Raw genomic sequence first — 17,102 nt, forward strand, 5'->3', positions numbered from 1 at the left:
AGTGGACTGGTATAAACCCTATGTTACTTAAATCCCATGTCTCCAAAATAGTACACATAAAAGACAACAATCTTTAGAATATTTATTGTGGAAAATCAGTGTGTTCAACAAGGGATAAACTATTTTGGAGGAAGAAATCTTCCACCCTGGAAATGCTGCAGGAGCATTTTATGTTTGAAGAGTAGAGACAGATCTCCCAATACAGTGCCTTCAGAAAATGTAGGTGTGGTTTGAGACACCTGGCTGGCTAGATGCCTGCAGGTATGGTTTGGATGGGGCAGGAACTCTTTGTTGGGCATGGATGCCAGATGCCTCTGTGATAGTGGCTGATCCTTGAATGCCACAACTTTCTGGGACCGTCTCACCCTGTCTGTGGTCAGTACATTCTTCAATGGGTAATTTTGGTCAGCCAAGGGTGCTTTTTGGCTACATGTCTTGGTACTTTTCACATTACAGGAAGAAGCTTTATAGTTAAAAGGATGTCCCTGGACAGTATCTGCCTGGGCCTGCAATTGTGCCTTAAGAGTTTTCACAGGCTTTGTCGGAGAGAAACGTGATTCTTGGGGGCAGGTGATTCTGACACCATGGCTACTCCCTGGTTTCACATCTAACACCTTGCCAATGTGTGTCTTCACTTGCAGAGTTTTGGTGTTGCCAGTAGAGGCAGCTCTACTATTAACTTTGCTTTGGCTCTGCACAGATGATGGTGGGGAAGTCCCCTTTCCAAGGAAACTTTCTTGCCCTTTGTTTGTGCTGCTAGGACAAATCCATTGCAAACATTTTTTTATCTGTTTTTGGAACAGATTTTCAGGAGGAGGCTGATCCTTCAGTGACGAGGTTGGGGAAGATATGCTTCCAAGCATCTTCTTTAATGCCCTGTCTTGACCAGGGCAGCTCTTCCTACTGGGTTGTGGTGTCCCCAACCCTGCATCCCCTTCACCAAGCTCTCCTGTTTTTGGTCGCAAATGATGCAGTCTCTTTGAATTTGGAGGGACATTCTTATCCCAGCAGTTCTGCAAGATATGCTTAGGGACCCAGGGCTCCTGATGCTGTTCCATGCTGACTGGTGTGTTGTCCAAATGTACATGCATAACCTGAGAACCTGCCATGTTCCCATTGGAGACACCCTGGGCACTAGTCAGCAAGGTTTTGGAAATCAAGTTATCTGAGGCATCAGCCGTATCTGTGGACTGGCCTTGAACAGGGCTATGATCCCTGTTCTCCAATTTCGACTTTAATTCACTCAGCAAGTGCTTTCTAAAGTCTGATAGTTTAGGATCCTGGGAAACTGATGTTGGTGAGGGAATTTCAGTAGCCAGGGTAGTTTTTTCTTTCTTTGTTTTCTCATCTACTGCTGCAGAGTCCCCTGACTTGCTGGTTGTCAAGGCACTGGCAGATTTTGATCGAGGAGCAAGGAGCTCCTTTGCCTTAAATATCTCTCTAGACTTGTTAAACCTTGGGAAGTACTCTGAAGTCTTTACTTTGGGAGCCTGAAGCCTTTCTTTGTTGCTGGAACTCACTCTCTTATCCTTTGGCTCAGGTCCAGTCCCATCATGACTTGTGGACACCAGCACTGGGCTGTGTCTATTGTCTGGTCCAGTCTCTTTCTTAATTTTTTTGTCTGTGATGCACGGACAACTCTGTCTGCCATAAAGCTCCTGTTTTCCCTTCGGGGACAGTGGTCTCAGGTCCCCCTGTCCTCCCTTCCTAACAGGTGATTCAGCAGGAAGCAGATGATCCAGATTGGGTGCTGACTTTCTCATCTTCAATTTGTCTCTACACAAAGCTGTAGAGCTCCTACCGAGTGACCTGGATACCATAACTTTGGAATGCATCCCAGAACTAAGGCAATCTTGGGAGGAACAACAGGAATGGCCTAAGGAAGAAGATGAGTCCTCTCTGTTACTGAAGATGTGTATGGATTCAAGGACCCTGGTGGGAAGGCCATACTTCATCCTTATGTAGAAACTGCTTATATGGTCTTCCAGCATCTTTAGTTTGCCAGAAGCCAAGAAATAAATCTCCTGGGAAGTGTTCAAGTTAAAGTTTCTCACAGATGATGCCCCATCTATCTGTTTTTCACTGTGAGATTTCTCAGCAAAAGATATTGTCTGCTTAAGGGCATGCCATGAACTATGAACAGTCTCAGGAAGTCTACCCTCTTTTATTTCTTCACTTTTCTTATTTAAATGTTCTTTGAGTGCATTTTCTAGTTGTTTCTGATTTATACTTATCCCTGAGGCCCTTGAATCATTCCCATACAGACTCACTGTATGACTTCCTTGATCTTTCTCAGAGTCAGACCCTAAACTCTTATCTGAGTATCCTTCTGGGTCACTCAATAGATGATCACTAGGGCCATTCTTTCGGCTGTGTCTCTGATGGTCCTTCTCTTCGTTATCTGACTGAAACTCTTCTGAGCTTGTCTCATCGGAGATTGAAAGTTGGCTCGATTCAGAATTCCTTAAATTGTTGCTACTCTGTTCCTTCAACAAAGATATCCATTTGAGTCTGTGAAGACTCTTTGATGCATGTATTTCAGGAACATCTCTCTCAGGATTAATCAGTGTCAGAGACTCATTGACCCTGCGGGGTAAGCCCCATCGGTGTTGAATGAGTCTCTTTCTAAGGTGGTACTCAAATTTCTTACGAAGCTCACTGCTCAGAGGGTAATCTCCAGGAATGATGGAGATTGGAACATGGATTTTGGAGGACTGGCTCACCAATGAAACATTGGGAGGGGGAGGACAAAGGTATTCCCGAGATGTTTTGACCACAGAGGGTAAACCCCACAAACGTTCCTGTTCTTTCTGTAGCACATTGTATTCTAGCTGATGAAGTTCAGATTGCATGAGACACTGTGCCTCATTATGAGGTCTATGGAAGCACACTCCACAGATCCTAAGCTGGAAATCGGGAGATGTTGGTAACATTGAGATTGGAGATTGAAGGTTGGACTGAGACTGTGCCGGAGTAGCATGTTGTGACTGTGATTGGGAGACAGTTTTAGTTGAGGATTGAGTTTGGATCTCAGGCAAGATCAGAGGTTGGAAATTGGAAAGTCCTAAAGATCCTTGAGATGTGGAAGCTTTGGAGATTCCATTAAAGATGACCAAAGTAGAGGGACAGTCATCTGAATGACGGATAATTGAGCACAAGGACTCACTGTGCAAAGATGGAAGACCCCAAAAGTATTGCTGGTTCATCTGCAGCTCCTCTGGTTTGCCTTTGCTGTTTCCAAAATAAAGGGAGACTGCTGAGTCATGCTTATCAGCATCTGACTCTACCATTGGCTCTGATATATACAGTTGGTGGTCTGGACTGACTGCTGACTCATGTCTATCAGCACTTGACTCTGAAGTATTCAGTTGGTGGTCTGAACTAAGTTGTTTTAGAAATGGTTGCATTTTATTTTCCCTTTCCTTCTGGATCAGGAAGTCACCCCTCTTTCTTACTTGTTTCTCCAAGAGTGCCAGATTGTCATGGCTGAGTAACAAGCAGTTAGTGGGTTCTACAAAGTTGGATGCACATTCTGTGCAAGAGGTCTCAGAAGATTGGCCATCAACAAGCTCATGCTTGATACTATCTTGTTCTACGTTGGAAGAGGACAAGTCTTTGGCATCCTTGACCTCGTCCTGCTGCCAGGATGATTCTGGCATTGAATGGTCAATTTCACTGACTGTTGGAATATCAGTTGACAACCCATCAGGGCTATTCATTACAGACAGAGCAATCTCTGGATGCAGATCATGATCTGATCTCTGAGAGTGATGTGGTGTGGGAGGGCAAAGAGCAACAGGTTGGGGTGGGAAAGGGTCCACTGGGAGTTTTGAAGCCAAGGGAGGAATAGGCTCTGATGGTACTGAGTCAGCTGGTGGGTCGGGGGACAGTAAATCAGGTAAAGAAGCAACATGGTTAAGTGAGACAGTAGAAGGGGGAGGTGGAGATGGCACATGCAAAGAGGCTGACTTTTGGCCTCTTGGATGAGTTTTTGAGTGGTCAGATGTCACAGTCAATGAGGTCTTAATCACAGAAGCTGAGGAAGCCATATAATGCACAGAGGAAGTATCATCTATCAGTTTCCCCAGCGACAGCAGTCGACTGACTTTGGCAGCCACTCTGTTACACACCGTACAGTGAGGGTCTGGACACAGCAGGTGACGGAAACTGGTGATATCTTGATGTTGGCTCTGGGGTCTACAGGAAACAGGAAGAAAAGGCTGTGGTCAAGACCAGAACATGGAAAGGAGGTTCTGCCGGCCTAGTGGGGATAGGGATAGCCCAAGCCTACTGTTCCCATCACCTCACATTTGTGATGTCACACTAACTCTGTAGCCCCTCCCTGAGGCTTTTATCACATTCCGTTCCTATGGCTACCTGCCTCACATCATAATGGCAGGCTTCACTGATCCCTGGAATATATGGAACATGTTTAAAAAAAAAGGGGGACCAGGAAAAAAGAGGAAAGATTAATCACCTTTTCAAAACAGAAAGAAGCTTCCATCCCTCCTCTGCTTCTTTCTTGTTAATCCTTGAACCTGGGACATCAGGAAAGTAGAACATATGTAATGAAAGTAGAAGCAATAAGAATCATATAGGAATCCCTCTATGAGAGCCCCTGGGGATACTAAATTCTGAATGCTCCAAGAATCAGTAGTTATGGAAAGATTGTCAATGATAATATTAATAACACATGTGTATGTGGCAATATTTATAAAGCACTCAGTGAAGAATGTGCATACCCGAGAAGTTAAAGGGCATCTATAAAGGCAGGGGACTGAAGTTCTGACTACAAGACACTAGTAGTCCATACTTATTTCTCACCTCATCACATTTTGGGCAGTAACTGTTGTCCATGCATCTCAGATTCCTGCCCACAGATGGGCTAAGGAAGAACTCTGAGAAATGTCTCAGGTATGACTGTCTTTTCCAGGAGTTTCTCCTCTGAGTATTCTGTTTTCGCAGACAGACTGTATATAGCAACTGACATTCTCAGAGGCCCTGGATCTAAAACAGGAAGGATCACCCTTGCAAAGATCAATGTGAACAGAGAATCTTACCTCTAAATGTTCCACCTTTCCGCCGCCTCTTGGCTGTACCCCGACACTGAGAACAAAAAGTAAAGAATGAGAGACTAGTTTCACTTCTCTTCCTCTTTTTACCACCCCAAATGTCTCTTCATTTTAAATTATAAACATGTATTACTTACATTACTAATGTTTACAGGTGATCCAATATTTTTATTTTTTCCTTCTTTAAAAAGAAAATTTTGTCTATGGGATGCAGAGTTTCAGTGAAATGTCCATGCTCAAAAAGGCACAGAATCTGAGTCCAACTGTTCCATCTGTAATCCCTCAGATAAACATGTCCTTTGGGGACAGAACTCGGGCTCCAGCCTCTTTCAGACACTTAGCATTGCTCTCCTGCTCAGCTCAACAGAAAGGAAGGCTTGATGGAGGGACACCTGACATGGGAATGAGACTCATGGTCAAGTGTGAGGAGGAATGACCTCCGTCAGAGAAGCCAAATTCTCTAGTGAAGCCATAACAGGACTGCAGCAGAGTGTTGGATTTTATCCTAGAAACCTCCACCATACCAGACAGGTGGTCTGTGAGCTTCACTTGTAAGCCTTTGTTCCCCCCAAACCCATCCCTGCCTAGCCTCTGCCCCAAAGGAAGGTGGTGCTGTGTCCTTCCTCAGACTTCCCATCTCTGGCTTCTCTCTGAGGAAACCAAACTCGTTTAGATATGAGAGAACAGAAATGGGAAACAACAGCAACATCAACATCCTTCTTGGAGTTCACCCGTGGTTCCTTACCTTTTCGGTGGTCTTCTTTTTCCAGATGGTTGTGAAAAATAGCTTTAATACCAGGTAGCTCAGGTACAAAAAGATCAACTGCAACCCACTAATAAGAGTGTAGTTGAGGCTGCTATCAATAAAAATAGAGCTGAAGCTCAGCCACAGCTCAGAATGGCTCTTCAAAAATGAGAGGACGTACTCCATCCATTATCTGAATCGCAATGCTGCTGAGAGACAACTGAGGGTTGAGGGTTCAAGCCCTTGACTATATAGTTCCAGCTCTGCATCACAGATTATGAGTCACAAAGGGAATCTGAGGCTAGAGAGGATGACATCATGATGTGCCCACAGCCCCGCCCCTTCCTAGAGCCCAGTAGATCTGCTTGCCCAGCCCTTTCACTCTATCTTCAAACTCCATGCTTTCCCCTATCCTATGTCAAATTTCTATCTATAATTCACATGTGACCTGAGTCCATTTTACTATTAGGTGCCCTTGACTTAAAGCTCACCAATTCCACAGCCTTGAAAGTCTGAATTTTTGCTTGTACCCAGACATGTATACTCTTAAGATCACATATATCACCGAATCCACCTGCTATACTGCTTTTGCCTTACACCAACCCAGATTCAAAATTTAGGTTCATTTTACTTGTTTAGTCTTATGAATGCTAAGTACTATTTTGTTTGTTTCAGCCTTTACTGTCTTCAGAGGGGCTCATAATTCAACAGGCACAAAACACATAAGTGTAAAATAAATATATATAATGACTTCAAGCAATGTTGGACTATATTTAGCACTTATTTTTCTGGTTAGTATAGCTTAAACTGTATGAAGACATTTATTTATATATTTACTTCACAGGCAGAGTTACAGAGAGAAAGGAAGAGACAGAGAGGGGTCTTGTACCCACTGGTTAACTCACCACATGGACACAACAGCCAGAGCTGGGTCTATTGAAATCCAGGAGCATGGGGCTTCTTCTAGGTCTCCTATGTGGGTGCAGGGGACCAAGCACTTGGGCCATCTTTCACTGATTTCCCAGGCCATTAGCAGAGAGCTGGATGGGAGGAGGAACAGCTGAGACACAAACCAGTGCCCATGTGGGATGCTGGCACCACAGGCGAAGGCTTAACCTACTACACCACAGCACCAGTCCTGAATGAAGACTTTTGAGACATGCTCTATATACAAATAATCCTTTGACTAATCAACCCAGTATTTTAAAAACTAAAATCTTTTCAAACTTTATTTCAAGCTTCAATTTGTTGTTTTAAGGCCACTTCTAACTCTAAAGTACTGGGCCTCAAGATCAATAGATGTGTGACTCCTTCAAACCAAGGAAGGGTAACAGTGCGCTAAACAATTGATCCCCTCAGTCCTTGGTGGCAGACTGGGACTTAGGAGAGTCAGGTTATTGGAACAGAATCTAATCTTTGCAGACTATCCTGATTACTTTTTTTTCATTTTTTAAGATTTATTTATTTATTTGAAAGGCAAAGTTACAGAGAGGCAGAGGCAGAGAGAGAAGTCTTCCATCAGCCAGTTCACTCCCCAAATGGCTGCCACAGCTGGAGCTGGGGCAATCCGAAGCCAGGAGCCAGAAGGCCCCTCAAGGCCTCCCATGCAGGTGCAGGTTCAGGGGCCCAAGGACTTGGGCCATCCTCCACTCCTTTCCCAGGCCATAGCAGAGAGTTGGATCAGAAGAAGAGCAATTGGGATTCAAACTGATGCTCATATGGGATGCTGGCACTGCATGTTTTGGCTTTACCTGCTATGCCACATTGCCAGTCCCCATCCTGATCACTTTTGTGGACCAAGTAAAAGTGATCTTACAGTGCCTTGCCAATGTGGGAGTGGGCAGGGGATGGTTTAGAAGGTGTGCTCTATATAAGCACCCTACAAATGTCTAAAATACACTTCTTGTAACAATTTATTCAGGCTTCTGTTGTCAGGTTTAAATCACTCCAAATCCACGCACCTACCCCCACCCATTTTCCTATGCATTTACTCAGATCTTGTCATGACAGCTGTGCTCTGAAGTGCCTCCTAATTACTCCTGTCTTTCTTAAACTGTGAAGCCTTTGAATGGATGCCTATGGCCCAACTCTGTTACTTGATGTCTTTGGAAGAGGGAAGGTTGAACAGCCATTTCTGCTATCTAGTTGATACATCTGGACACCAAGAGGCCAAAACTTCCTTCCCTATTAGAAGTAAGGCCCTCCCTTGCATCCCTACATTTCCAGGGAGAGTGGGCCAATGTTAGCCATGTTTAGGGGGCAGCCAAATCACTCACTGTGTATTTAGGACTTGAGAGACATTGCAAGCTCTCTATTCCGGGACAACTAGTAGCCATGAGGAATGCAAGATTAAAATGCAACTGGTTTTGTTTCCTGGTAAATGAACATGACTTCTGTTAGCCAGATGGGACCTGTTATTAGATACATTGTGAAGTCCACCCTCACTGCAGGGGTCAGCTTTGAGAAATACAAATGCTGAGATTTCTCAGCACTAGCATCTGCAGATACTTGGATGCTGGCACTGTCCTGAGGCATAGACTCCAGATATGGGGTTAAACTCCCCCTCTGGTTTGCATACCCTTGGTGTGGCAGTGTAAGCCCCTAAAGATGTTCAGGGCACTGGAGCATCAGGAAGGTTTAAGCAAAACCCTGATGGCTGGTGTTAGCTTTATACTGGTTTCTATCACCCTGGAACTTAGCCTCCAGGAATGAGGTACAATGCCCCTAGAGGTCCAAATCTCTGTGGTGGTGGTGGTTGCTGGGAAAATGTCCCAAACATATACATAATTGCCACTAGGTGGACTAGCACCTAAGTGGTGTCAGTGCCCTCTAGTTTGCCAGTTATACTAAGTATTGTGGTTAGGAAAAATTAAGGAGCATTGGGTGATGATAAAATACTCAGGATTTAAATCAACCTGCAGGAGAGCCACCAACTGGCCTGGAACAGAGAAAGCAATCTTGGGATATAAAAAGGAGACTCGGGGATGCCAGTTCTCTAACACAAGGCATTTAAGTTGGATGCTTAAGCATAACTGGGCTCACAGAGAGCCATGTCTACTTTTGTCTTTTCAGGTTCTACAGAGACTTTTGAGCTGTGTATAGTACAGTGCCCATTCCTATGAACTTATTCCTTAAGGTACATTTTCAAAAACTGGCTATGGGAGCTCAAACTCCATGAGGAAATTGATAAAAATAGCATTTTGAGTGTTTGACAATAGAGATAGGATTGAAGCAAAAAGGATACTACGACATGGAAAACAGTGCAAATAGCACATTCATAGGACGGCAATAGCTACAAACTAACATGTAGCAAGCTCAGACTCAGTCCAGGGGACATCCTGCCAGGGCAAAAGAGACTTACATGTGGGAAGCCAGGAATGCTCCCAAAGGCTTCCCAATGGGAAATAATTAAGGAAGTGTATGACTTTGCCCATTTGGAGAGAGGAAACCTGATGTAAATAGTTTCTTGGATATCTGGAGGGAAAGGACTGCATGCTGTTATAATGAAGTAATGTGTTCCTATACCATCTGTTTCCCAAATAACTCTGGTGGTCATATCAAGCTACCCTCCTTACTAACCCTATTCCAAGGAGAAAGTATCCAGGTGAAGACTGGCAGATAGACTCCACTAACATGCCTTCAGCAAATAATTACAAATATCTACTGATCTTTATAGATACTTCCACAAGATGGATAGAAGTTTTTCCTATTCAAATAGAATAGGCACAAGAAGTGTCCAAAGCCATGTTAAAGGAAATAGTTACTTGCTTTGGCCTTCCAGGGCCACTCCAGTATGACAGTCGCCCCTTATTTGTGGCTAAAGTTATTCAGCAGGTAGCTACAGATTTAGGGGTCTCATTATCTCCATGCCTCTTGGATACCTCACTCATCAGGTAAAATCAAAAAGGATCATCATAATCTTAAGAAAAGAAGGAGGTACCTTTCTCTGAAGGGAGGAGAGAACTTCCACTTTGACTACGACCTTGTTTACATATGATCAGAGTTGGTGAACTCAAAAGGCTTCCATAGCCTTGGCAGCTCATGACAAGAGCCTAGGGTGATTACTGATGCCATAAACTGTGGGGAGCAACTGAGACTAGACTAAGTTACTGGAATTAAGACTTATTCTATGCATCTGCTCTCCCACAATATGGCGCTGAGAGAGAGAGACCAAACAACTTCTACGCAGCTGCCTCATCAGTTTGACGAGCTGCAGGAGCTGATCCTGCTCCTGATTGGAGGAGAGCAGCATACTCGGCATGTGGGTAGCAGAGTTGGGATTGGTGGAAGAGAACTATAAAGGAGGAGAGAGACAACATGCACCAGGAACATCTGAAGGAACACCTGAGGAACATCTGAGCAGCCCCTGAGAGAGCCGGCCGGCGGTGTGCCGATCCTCCGTGGAAGCGGGGAAAGCGGCGGGGGGTGCCGCCCCTCCACGGAGGTGGAGGGGCCGGCAGCTAACCCTGGACGGCGTTGTTCCTCTGCAAGTGAGGGACCGGCAGCTAACCCGGGAAGGGCCGAGCAGACAAAAGAACAGCTCAGGGTTTCGTGTCGTTCCTCCGCGAATGGGGGAGCGACAATAAACAAGAGTGTCAATTTGTTAAGTCAACAACAGGAGTCACTGTGCACTTACTCCTCATGTAGGATCTCTGTCCTTAATGTGCTGTACATTGTGATTTAATGCTATAACTAGTACTCAAGCAGTATTGTTCACTTTGTGTTTCTATGTGGGTGCAAACTGTTGAAATCTTTACTTAATATATGCTAAACTGATCTTCTGTATATAAAGAGAATTGAAAATGATTCTTGATATGAATGGAAGGGAAGAGGGAGAGGGAAAGGGGAGGGTTGTGGGTGGGAGGGAAGTTATGGGGGGGGGAGCCATTGTAATCCATAAGCTGTACTTTGGAAATTTATATTCATTAAATAAAAGTCAAAAAAAAAAGAATATTCTGGCTAAGTTTTGCCAAGAAACCTTAGGAACATGGCTTAAATGATTGCCTATTGCCCTCCTCAGGATAACAATGGCAGCTAAGGCTGTTTTAAAGCTTAACCATTTGAAATGCTATATGGAAGACATTTCCTCACTTCTCAGATCCTCTTTGATTCAGAAACTCAAGATAAGATATATTATTGGCTGGCGCCATGGCTCACTAGGCTAAACCTCCACCTGCAGTACCAGCACACTGGGTTCTAGTCCCGGTCAGGGTGCCGGATTCTGTCCCAGTTGCCCCTCTTCCAGTCCAGCTCTCTGCTGTGGCCCGGGAAGGCAGTGGAGGATGGCCCAATTGCTTGGGCCCTGCACCCCATGGGAGACCAGGAGAAGCACCTGGCTCCTGGCTTCGGATCAGCGCAGTGCGAAGGCTGCAGCATGCCGGCTGCAGTGGCCATTGGAGGGTGAACCAACAGAAAAGGAAGACCGTTCTCTCTGTCTCTCTCTTTCTCACTGTCCACTCTGTCAAAAAAAATTTAAAAAAAGATATATTATTAATTTAGCTAAGTTACAAAAGGCTCTTATGGAGTATGACAACAAAATTTTTCCAGTGCCAAATCCCAAAATTATCCACAGCCTGTTTCCCCAGGAGACTTAGTCTTATTAAAAACTTGGAGAGAAGGCTCTTCCTCTGACCCTTTATAGCATAAATAGGAGGGACTTACTAGGTGCTACTGAGCCCTCCTACTACCGTTAAGTGACAGGGAATTCTAAGCTGGGTACATTTGTTAAGAATTACTAAATCTTTACCTCTTGAATCTACCCAGATATACAGAAGTTTGCCTACTCTTGAAAACTAATTGAATACCCCAAATACCTTTTCAAAAAGCAAAAAGGTAAGTAAAGTCTGCTTTTGTCATGTCAAAACTGTTGTTCTTTATGGTAGACATATTTAACCTACCTCTTTTTCTGATACTCGCAGGAAACTGCTACTGGCAGAAAAATTCCTCAATGAGGTTTTTCTATCATCATAGTAGACAATCCTGTTATATACCTCATGAAGCCATTTTTAAAAATCTGTCTATTGCTTGGGGCAACCTAGCCTTTATTTCAGACCTACTTTTACTCAAGTACTCAAGTACAGCAGGTACCAAGTCTGGATGCTCTAAGGTAGTTATGGACAACCTGCTAGCCTTAGAATATATACGGAGGAGCAATGAGGAGCATATGTAGGGATGAATAGGCTGTCACATCTACTCTAACAGCACTACCATTTCACTATAAAAAATTACAAATCTTTATGCCCAGGCTTCATGAGATAATCTATCAGTACCATCTATTTGGAAAACAATAGAATATACTTTTCCTTTGTTAAATGGGATTCCACCTTCAATTTATCTTTTCAATTATGCTCATCCTGATTGAGAAACTTGTCTGTTTCATAATTCAACAGCTTCTCAGAGTAATGATGACCATGCAGAGGCCATAGTCATTGGTACTGAATAATGAAACCCTCTGGCTTGTGAAACAGATGTGTTAGATGAGATAGGTAGAGGTTTCTGAAGCCAGGGTAGGCAAGGAGAACAACTCTGATCAGCAGGAAGTACATACAGAAGACTGAATTTCATCCGTCAGTATACGCTTAAGATTAAGGGTCAGAAATCTCTGTGAGGCAAATGATATGGGACAGGCATGCAGCTAGTTAGGTCTGCAGAGTAGAAGTCAGAAGCCATGGCCTATTGCACCATGTACCCTCCTACTTGCCAGTCAAAATGCCCACCTTCCCATGTTGCATCTGCTGCCTTTGGGACCAGAGTGCATACAACATAAAAAGTGGTGGGAAGCAGGAGAGATCACTCTTTTTCCACCTGTACCTCACCTAGAGGTACTGCTCCCATATTTTTGGATTTCAGATGGAGATTTTCTACTCTTTGCTCTCCTATTCTCAGACAGATATTCCCAATTACAGATACTGCTTTCAGTTTTTCATTTCCCCCTACTTTATAAGAAACTTTTTAGGCCACAAAGTTGTGTGTTTTTCTCTGCAGGGCAGTCCACACTGAAGCATGAGTGTATGTTTATTCCCTCACTGACAAAAAATCTTCCTTGTAGCATACAATACCAAAAAGACTGGGCTTAGTATTTCTATCTCTGCAGAAAGCAAGGACATGGATTAAAAATTAATAAATTCATTGCTCACATCAGAATCAAAGTATTCAAGTGACTCTCCTAAGCCATTAAGAGCACAACAACTTTGAGCTGGACTAACAGGAGGCATCTGTTAAGCTGGGCCTAATTCCCTAGCTGTGTTCTTGGCACTGAGCTATGGAAACTCCAGAGTCCTGTAAGAGGTCTGAAGGAAAAGCATGTTCAAGAAAAATTTCAGGGACTACAGTTTCTTATAAAAAGTACACTTTAGGAAGTTGTTTGTGGTTAACTTGCTAGGGTAGTTTTATGAAAAGGAAACCTGAGCCGTTTAGCAAACTGAGGCTTTCATTTCTCTTTGAAAACAAAAACACAATTAAAAATAAAATGTAAAAACATAATCTGGGGGATTGGCGCTGTTGTATATATAGTAGGTTAATCCTCCACCTGCGATGGTTGGCATCACATATGGGTGCTGGTTCGAGTCCCAGCTGCACCACTTCTGATCCAGCTCCCTGATAATGCACCTGGGAAAGCAGTGGAAGATGGCCCACACGCTTGGGCTACTGCACCCATGTGGGAGACCCGCAAGAAGCTCCTGGCTCCTGGCTTTGGATCAGCACAGCTCCGGCTGTTGCAGCCATTTGGGGAATTAACTAGCAGGTGGAAGACCTCTTTCCGTGTCTCTCCCTCTCTCTATAACTCTGCCTCTCAAATAAATAAATCTTTAAAAAAAATCTGGAAAATTACTTTGATTTTCTTCTAAATTATTTTCTGCAATTAAAGTTTTGCTGGAGAGCAGACAAAATTTTTGTTCTTGCTATCCACAAAGGACTAATACAAGCATGAGGAGGTAAGAGGTATGCCACACTCAGGACTGGAAGTGACTGGACAATCTTCTAATGTGACTGAGAAATCTAGTCTTGCTTTCTCATCTTCACAAATTTGAAACTGAAACCATTTCCCAATTATTTCCTTCCTTAATAGGCATGTGTATGTGTGTTTTCTCTCAGGGAGCTTACAAACTCATTGTCAGCTTTTTTAGCATAATTGAGACATAATATAGGACTTCTTCCCTTCAGGGCCATAAATCACCTTGTACCAAGGCAAGGTTACTCAGCATGTCTCAAATTTTATCTAATGCAGTTTTGCAACATGCAGTTTTTGCCTGAATAAACTTCACAATTGAAATAGTGAAAATTTTATGTAAATTCTGGAGAATCTAATAATATTTTGCAGTTTTAAGGAAGAAAAAAATAGAAGAATTTATGAAAAAATTCTAAATGGAAAATACAAGTAATAAGCTTAGACCAAAGAATATATTTAAGTATATTATTATAAAGGTTTGGTAATTAAAATAAGGCACCACTGGGGAAAAAATACAGATATAAAACATAGAATAGGCAGCCTAGAAACTGATTTTGGTTCACATAAGAATTTCTGGAAAATGAAAGTTACATCACCAAAAATCAAGAATTAATTATTAAATTGTATAGGAATGACTGGGTAGGAATGTAAGGGAAATAAAATTAATTAGCCCCATCCATAATGAATAACAAAATAAATCCAAAATCCACCAAAATGTAAATATTTTAAAACCATCCTTTCCAGGGTAGGCATTTGGTGCAGCAGTTCAGACACTGCTTGAGAAAGCTGCATCTCATATAAGTTTTGGATTTGGGAGACTTGGACTGAATTCTCAGCTGCTCTCTATCCTGGCCCAGCACTGTCTATTGCAGGCATCTAAAGGTGAACCAGCAAATGGAAATTTCTCTCTCTCTCTCTCTCTCTCTTTCTCTCTCAATCTCTGCCTTTCAAATACAAATATTTGAAATTTCAAGTGTAAAATTATTTGAAATAAATAAAAATATCCTTTTCAAATGCCCACCCAAACACAAGATTTGATCTGTGACTTAAAAACCAAGAATGGGGGTATGGCAGTTGAGAAGTCTTCATCTCATATCAGAGTACTGGTTCACATCCTGACTATTCTGCTTTTGATGTAACTTCCTACTAATGCATCCTGGGAGGCAACAGATTATGGCTCAAGTACTGGGGTCCCTGCCACACATTTGGAAGGCCTGTATTGAATTCCAGTCTCCCAGGTTCATCCTGGCCTGGCCCTGGCTGTTTGAAGAGTGAAACAGCAGATGAAGGATATCTGTCTCTCTGTGTCATTCTGCATTTCAAGTAGATGAAAATAAATATTTTTAAAATCAGAATGACTTCCCAAACATAAAATTCTTTAAAGAAATTATATAGCAAAAGACTCTCTGCTTCAATTATATAAAATTTAAAACTTTTATTTGAAAAAATTGCCATAAGCAATTAAAGATAAAAAGAAATAACAGCTTGGACAAATTGCATTCAGAAATTATGTTTAAAAGTGTCTAAGAATGGATTATTTTATTAGTATAGCAAGCAGAACATTTTCACATTTATTATCAGTTGATGAATTATTTTCTACTCATGACTTATGTTCAAGTCATCACAAGTAATCTTCCTAAACCTGTTTGTATCATAAAATTTCAGGATTGTTACAGGAGTCAACTATGTCACTTAACATTCTGCTTCTTTACTCTCAGTCATTTCAGTTCTTTTCAAAACCATATCCACATGCCATTTATATCCAATATTTACTTAATAATTTTATTTAAATTAACTTAGCTTTACTAAATAAAATTACATTTCTTCTAATTAACAATTCCTATAAAATCATAGCTTTAAGTGAAAATTTAAATATATAATATTTAAAAACACTAACCTCTCTGCCATCGTAAAATCACCTACACTGTCATGATCAATTTTATGCTGTGGGAGGCTAAGCCTCCACCTGTGGTGCCAGCATCCCATATGGGCACCACTTCACATCCTAGCTGCTCTTCTTCCAATCCAGTTTCCTGCTAATGGCCTGGGAAAGCAGTGGAGGGTGGCCCAAGTACTTGGGCCCCTACACTCAGGTGGGAGGCCTGGAAGAAGCCCCTTGCTCCTGGCTTTGGATCAGCTCAGCTCTTGCCATTGAGGCCATCTGGAGAGTGAATCAGAGGATGGAAGACATTTCTCTCTGTTCCCCTCTCTGTCTATAACTCTACCTCTCAAATTTTATGCTGTCAATTTAGCTAGGCTGTGAGATCCAGGCATTTGGTTGGCCATCAACCAGTCTAGGTGTTGCTGTGAAGGTACTTTTTAACTGTGTTTACAGTGTGAGTCAAGAATTTTTTTATAAAGCACATTATCCTCCATAATGTGGTAGGCCACATCCAACCAGTAGGGGATTTAAAAGAAAAGACTGAGCTCCCTTGAAGAGGAAGGACTTTTACCTTTAGATTCCAAACTGCATCATCAAAGCCTGTTGGGATTGCCAGCCTGCACTGCAGATTTTGGACCTGCCAGTGCCTTCCATAATTACATGAGCCAGTTCCTCCAATGTCATCTTGACCTGGGTGCTGGTGCTGGGCGTTACCTGGCTCCCCGCTCCTTTTTCAGGTTTCTTCCCTGTGACTTCCCAGTGCGCACCCTGCTGTACTCAATCTGGTCTCCTTACACTTGTATCTGTGCTCTAGATTGTGCTGAGAATGCTTTGGCCTTCCAGGTCTCCCAGTTCCGCCTTCAAGACCTGGGTCTTATCAATGCAGAAGAGGAAGAAATTAAAGTGTGTTGGGGTGGGGGGAGACTGTCCCATTTAGAAATATGGAAAGCCAGATTTGGAGGCAGGATTCCATCTCATGTTCCAATTCTGACTAATTGGTGGCTACATGGAATATGTTTAGAAGGATCCTGAGGCTTTGTCTGAGAGAATACAGTGATCTATTAGTGAGTTCTGACAGGAGACAGGTGGGCAGGGATCAGAGTGGTGAGAAACTTTGTTCCATATTTGCAGACTCTGGTTTGTATATTAGGAAACTAGCCAAGATTATTTCTTCTGAACGCTTTCCAAGGATCAAACAAGGAATTTGATATATGAATTTTTAAAAACAAAGTTAGATTCCAGGGATTCCCTATATTTACATATGTAGGGAAAGTCAACCAAGAGCACTCCAACAAAGACACAAAGAATACAAAGTACAGGTTACATTTGCTTCCCAAATGCCTCCTTTTTCATGTAGTACCAAATTGTAAAATAGAATGTGCCTGCTGAAATGAGTGGAGATTACAACTTTCTCAAGCATGCTGGCTTAGCTATTCCTTGGTCTTTGTTTCAAGA

General features: G+C 42.7%; 1 protein-coding gene and 1 long non-coding RNA gene across 2 annotated transcripts in view; one reads left to right on the plus strand and one right to left on the minus strand.

The window, feature by feature from the left end:
- LOC127491322 (uncharacterized) overlaps nt 1-17,102 on the plus strand; it is an 84,940-nt gene that overhangs the window by 22,881 nt on the left and 44,957 nt on the right. Inside the window, exon 2 of the long non-coding RNA XR_007919956.2 lies at nt 11,581-11,649. This is a non-coding gene — a long non-coding RNA (uncharacterized lncRNA). The remainder of the gene's footprint in view (nt 1-11,580; nt 11,650-17,102) is intronic.
- Nucleotides 70-6,053, minus strand: LOC138843012 (spermatogenesis-associated protein 31D4-like). The gene is made up of 4 exons (XM_051846822.2): nt 5,818-6,053; nt 5,061-5,106; nt 4,478-4,538; nt 70-4,197 (listed from the first exon to the last, which is right to left on the minus strand). The coding sequence occupies exons 1-4, from the start codon at nt 6,001-6,003 to the stop codon at nt 120-122; spliced, it is 4,371 nt and encodes a 1,456-aa protein (XP_051702782.2). The 5' UTR covers nt 6,004-6,053; the 3' UTR covers nt 70-119.

The sequence above is a fragment of the Oryctolagus cuniculus genome, chromosome 1, assembly GCF_964237555.1.
Source record: "Oryctolagus cuniculus chromosome 1, mOryCun1.1, whole genome shotgun sequence".
In the NCBI taxonomy this organism is placed as follows: domain Eukaryota; kingdom Metazoa; phylum Chordata; class Mammalia; order Lagomorpha; family Leporidae; genus Oryctolagus; species Oryctolagus cuniculus.

What these genes read in the sequence shown, in the direction of transcription:
- LOC138843012 (XM_051846822.2), bottom strand. Translation starts at nt 6,003, where the DNA reads ATGGAGTACGTCCTCTCATTTTTGAAGAGCCATTCTGAGCTGTGGCTG. An exon ending in AAAAGAAGACCACCGAAAAG is followed by an intron (nt 5,107 to 5,817) that starts GTAAGGAACCAC and finishes TTTTGTTCTCAG; the next exon opens with TGTCGGGGTACAGCCAAGAG. An exon ending in CTTCTTTCTGTTTTGAAAAG is followed by an intron (nt 4,198 to 4,477) that starts GTGATTAATCTT and finishes TGTTTCCTGTAG; the next exon opens with ACCCCAGAGCCAACATCAAG.